Raw genomic sequence first — 6,000 nt, forward strand, 5'->3', positions numbered from 1 at the left:
TTAAAACTGGTAAACATTAATGAAACAGAATGGTCAACAGAAACCGGAAGTAAAAAAAACAAAAAAAAAAAAAAAAACGCGGAAGTTGGGGATAACCAAAGGATCAAGTAACACAAACCTGATTGATTCTTGATAAATGTGTATCTTGCTTCTCTTTGAGCATTCCGAACGCCTTGCCCCCTGGAAAGATGCGAAAAGAAAAGAAAGTTGATGAGTAATCAAACAACAATCATTTATCAAGTGGTCATTTAAAAGCGAGCAAAAGACTGAGCTGTTTTTTTGTTTTTTTATCAAATAAGCAAAATTTTCTACAAACAACTCTGCTGCCATCTTCTATTATATAAATCTAACCTGTCTGCTTAAATGTATGTATGTATGTATGTATGCATGCATGTATGTATGTTTGCCTAAAACTTTCGATAGAGGTGACGGATTTTCACGAGATCGGTATCGTTTTGAAGCTCGATCATTCGTATAACAAATATCGAAAAAGTTGGCTAAAAACGTTCATTCTTTCACCTTCAACCGGGCAGTTTTCTAAAATGGGGGATCGGTTCTTTTCCGCCTTTGTATCATGGGTTCGAGCCTGCCTGCCTACTATCACTTTTTTTTTCTAAGCACACATCTCCCGTGCACCGCTGGGCACTCAGGCTAGTTTGGTATAAAGACGACCAACACAAGTAGGTATTCAATAAATAAGGTGATTTTAAAAAAGAAAAACAGAATATTTTTTTGTTTTTAGAATTATTTTTGATAAATCTAAACTGGAATTATGTATATACCAACAGCATACATACATAAGAGGCAGACTGAACAGGCTTCCACCAAAGGCAGAAATATCAAGGGCATATTAGATTCACAAGCGGTCTCCAGTTGCATGCATGCCAGCATTAGATTTTTCGATGTTATGGTTTTGAAGTGCATCAAGGTGTCAACATCCTACATACAGCGCCTGATATTCCCAAATAGTCATCCATCTGGGACTGACCAGACGCAATGTTGCTTAACATTTTGATCTAACAAGAACCAGAGTGACAACATAATTATGCCATATATAACAAAAAAAATCATTTCAAAGCAAAATCTTTTTTTATTTATTTATTATACAGAAATATTTGTCTTGAGGCTACTATTCCAAATGGTGAAAAATATCGAACAGAGTTCTCCAAGATTGCACATCAATAAATATTCCAACAAATTAAAGTTCTTTAAAGTCATTTGAAGGTTTGGAGGAGGGGTAACATAATATTTCTAAAATCTTCCATTCAAAAATAAGGATAATAAAAAATTCGTATTAAATTTATTTCACAGTAAAGATTTATTTAAGAAAAAAATCCCTGATTTCCTGTACTTCTTTAGATCCTTTTTCTGGTGTGAAATCACATAAGCACTTTTGTTTCAAATTTAGACAAGGATTCAAGGTATCAAATTTGTACAGTGACAAAAAATTAGTAGAAAGTATTCTTGTCAGGTGAACTAATTTTATCTCTCTTGGATTAGGAATTCTTCTCACAAACACACGCGCGTGCGCCCACCTCTCTCTCCTTCTCTTTCTCTTTCTCTCTCTCTCTCTCTCTCTCTCTCTCTCTCTCTCTCTATATATATATATATATATATATATATATATATATATATATATATATATATATAAAATGGGTTAAGATTTTCCAACGAGAGAAAAATATATATTAAATGAGTAGGGTCACCAACAATTGTTAGGTTTTTATACTTGTTTTATCATTTGATATTTGATATTTTCATTTTTTAAATCATTGAAATAATTTTTTGAAATAGTTTTAATGCGTTTCGGGTGTTAAAATCTCTGAAGAGGACGTTTAAAAAAAAAAACGCTAGAACGTCCGAAACACGAAATTATTTAAAAATCTTATTTCAGTGATTTAAAAAATGAAGTGAAAATGAAAATATAATATCAAGTGATATATATATATATATATATAATATCAAGTGATATATATATATATATATAATATCAAGTGATATATATATATATATATATATATATATATATATATATAACTACTTCATTTACTCACATAAAATTAATATACGAAAGTATAGATTTATGTGTAAACTTTAAGTATTTACTTCAAAAGTGCTCAATACGTAGGTAGAGCTAGTTAGTAATTTATAAAATATATATGGCGATTAAGCTACACTGAATATTCGGCGTTTCATCCACTCTAGGATTCCTCAGGCTTAAGCTTGTCTTATTATTTTCCATTCGACTACCGGCGAATGTCCGCTTTCTTTGAGTTCCCAGTATTTATTCACTAGTAGTGGAATAGAAAATAATAAGACAAGCTACCATGTGTAGGCATTTAGACGCCCCATGTAAATTATGCCTTCATGAAAAATTTGCTATCCTGTACTTTAAAGAACCCCAAAATCTATTAAACTGTAGAAGAGAAATAGCAAATAACTGTGTTCACAAAATAAAATTTACTCTAGGATAGCGATACAAAATAGTTTTAAAACTAACAAAAACAATAGAAAATAAACAAATAAATAAATTAAATAAACATGAATATACATAAACGATCACACATATATGTATGCATATATATATGTATATATATATGTGCATATATGTATGTACACATATGTATATTTATATATAAACTAACAAAAAAAAAAGAAAAGAAAATGTCTGCCTTAAACCACTAAACTAGTTTTAAAACAGATCCTTTGTTCGATAAAATGCATGCCCATTGGCTGATAGGAAGGGGCGCAGTGGATACTAGAAAGCTGATTGGCTAACTAAATCCTCAATAGAAGAGGACCATATAAAAACGATAAACAACCACAGAATTTGCGCATAAGCCTGAAGAATCCTAGAGTGGATGAAATGCCGAATATTCAGTGTAGCTTAATCGCCATATATATTTTATAAATTACTATATATATATATATATATATATATATATATATATTTCATAATGTTTTTAGAGATACAAAATTTAAATATAGCAATTGGGAAGGGAGACTTTTATGATTCATGATTAAAAGTAAATTTGTGTATATATATATATATATATATATATATATATATATATATATATATATATATATATATAATTATAGATATATATATATATATTCCTTTAATCTTCTTTCCAAAATGGGGGAAAAAGGGGAACATTTCTCTTTCTCTCCTGTTCCACTTTTTCCCCCTTTTTGGAGAGAAGATTAAAATAATATATATATATATATATATATATATATATATATATATATACACAAATTTACTTTTAATCATGAATCATAAAAGTCTTCCCTTCCTAATATATATATATATATATATATATATATATATATATATATATATATATATATATATATATATATGCAAAAATGCAATAATAATAAAAACTCTATTAATTGTTCCAGAACCAGTTCGGTTGATTATCTCTGATGAATGAATCCGGACGGATTCGAAAATACTTGGGTCTACAATAAATAGAAATAGTGATATATATCATCAATTCTTGCCAGGAGCAAGGAACTTAATTCAAATAAAAAGGATCCAAACTAGAATCAGTAGACACAAAATGTCTATTTTATTTAATGATATATACCTAAAAAAAAAGAATGCTGGCTAAGCCCCCCCCCCATATATATATATATATATATATATATATATATATATATATTAGGAACAAAATGTCGGTAAATTTATTTTTATTTTTTTTATAATAATTTATCACTTATCAAAACTCAGAACACTTTCGATGATAATAGGTAGTGAGATGGATTGAAGATTTCCTGCTAAATGATGATAAATACTATGAGAAGCTTTACAATCTCTACATACTACCCACTCAAAACATCAGCTGACCCAAAAAACAGAAATTCTATCCCCTGGATGGATTGTGGGGGACTAGAAAGGACAAAAACAAAAAAGGAATTGACAGTCATGAGGCTGCCAAAAGTAAACCAAAGTTCACATTCTAGTTTTGTAACAGAGCGTGGACGCGCATATGGCAGCTTTATGCACATACCGAGCCGTGTGCGAAATAATGTCATAGGAAGGAGAAAGAAAAAGACCATAAAAAGGAAAGAAAAGGCATTAGAGAAGACGATCATGTTAAAGACGTGGGTGACGTCACAGTAGAAACAAGTAGTCACGTATGGTGAGAGAATGGGGAATAAAGGTCTTTTCTTGAAACCTAAAACATCCTATTCTTTGTCTTCCTTTGCGACGTACTCTACTGCATCGTGATGGGTCCCAGGTGTCAACATATTATTATGTGTACAGCATTATATTTTGCTTGTGATTTTTTATTATAGTTTGTCAATTGTGAATTACTTAAGACTTCTACCTGGTCATGGTTGATTGGAACGAGGACATGCTACTCCCGCGGATTAACTAAAGTGTTCTGTTTAGAATTCTGTGCAGATTCCCAATTTCGACAGAAAAATTCCTGAGTTTTGATAAGATGCACATGAAGAAGGTTGACGATTACATTGGCCACAAAACTGTGTGAATAACACTGAAGATGAGAACAGTAGTCTGAATAATCCAAATGATACAATTTATCAAGTCTCATCTAAACAAATTTAAAAAATATAATGATTTGAGCTTGTTGTCATGTGTTGAAATGCAGCACTTCTTGTAGTGATAGCTTCACAATTTTAAAGATGGTATTTATTGCGTTTTCCATTCAAACTCTTCAAATTTTAAAGTACCTGTAAAGGAACTGAATTTGAAAATTCTTGACTTCATTTCTAAAGAGCTCCACTCATTTAATATCGACTCTTTTAAAAACAACCCTCTTCTGTTTTTCTTTCTTTCTTTTTTCTTAAGTGATAATTGATTCCAATTTGATTATCGTGATGGAATCATTTCTAAAAAGATAAACTTTACAATGATTTCAATTTGACACATAATGAGTTCCTGCCATTTTTAGTCCATAAAGGCTATGTCCTAAGTGACACCTGATTAAAATAATTAGGGTCTCCTTCAAGTTGAGTTTCATTTCGTTCAATAATGATTTAATTAAAATGAGGAAGACCAAAAGAAGAAAAAACGACAAGCCAGATCCTGTTGCATGTTTATAAAACGAGTCTTTAATTATTTCAGCTACGAATGTCCTCGTCTTTGTTTGTTTAAGGTTTTTGTCAGGTAAAAACCAAACGATTGGTGAGGATAATTCAAGATCAAACTTGTCAGCCCCTTAGGATAAAACAAAGCAAGATTTGAGATGTCATTTCTAAGGATTAAGTAATTAATTAAAATACTTTCTCATAATCATATGAATTCAACTAAAAAGTAACAAGGAAAATGGTCACAGGAAAAAGTTAATCAAAAGAAAAATGAAACCGGAAAATGGTATCATGATTTCTGCATCTTTTTTTAATAGAATGAAAAAAAAAAACATTCTACCTGAGAAGCCATTCTTCAGACTCCTTGGCTTAACATTTACAGGAAACATGAATTGGCACAAATACACTGAGGAGATTACCAAGGCTACTGCAAGGAAGGTGGGTTTCCTCTACCGTGCTAGAAAAGTACACTAGAGAGTAACCTATATTTTTACAAAGCCACAGTTTGGAATATTGTTGCCACATCTGGACTGATGCATCTAACACTAGTCTCTCACCCTTAAACAGGGTTCAAAAATGAGTCTCAAATCTAACAGATACTGCACTATCGACCGAGCTCCAACTCCTGTCACATCACTGTAATAATGCATCATTGTGCCTGTTTTATAAGCACTTTAATGGAATGCGCTCTGATGAACTTATAGCACTTGTACCCCAACCCCCCGTCGTACACACTTCCAACTAACTCGACAAGCGGCAGAAGCCCATCTTTATACTGTTGAGATTTCTGTTTCCTGCTTCCCTGACTGTACTAACCTGCTGAAGTTAAGACATCTTGCTGCTCAACTCCCCACAATTTCCTATTAGAAACGATCTCAAATTTCAAGTGGCAACATGCCTTGTTTGTAGTGATTAAAACACAAAATTAAAAAAAAA

General features: G+C 31.3%; 1 protein-coding gene across 2 annotated transcripts in view; it reads right to left on the reverse strand.

Annotated features, from left to right (window-relative positions):
• Positions 1–6,000, reverse strand: part of LOC145287909 (allograft inflammatory factor 1-like) — a 185,922-nt gene that overhangs the window by 93,659 nt on the left and 86,263 nt on the right. For both annotated transcript variants that reach the window (XM_080135857.1, XM_080135856.1), the window contains exon 2: positions 119–180. In XM_080135857.1, the coding sequence (XP_079991983.1) occupies positions 119–180 (62 nt within the window). The remainder of the gene's footprint in view (positions 1–118; positions 181–6,000) is intronic.

This window comes from Euprymna scolopes, chromosome 11, assembly GCF_053919585.1.
Source record: "Euprymna scolopes isolate OS-2025 chromosome 11, ASM5391958v1, whole genome shotgun sequence".
In the NCBI taxonomy this organism is placed as follows: Eukaryota; Metazoa; Mollusca; class Cephalopoda; order Sepiida; family Sepiolidae; genus Euprymna; species Euprymna scolopes.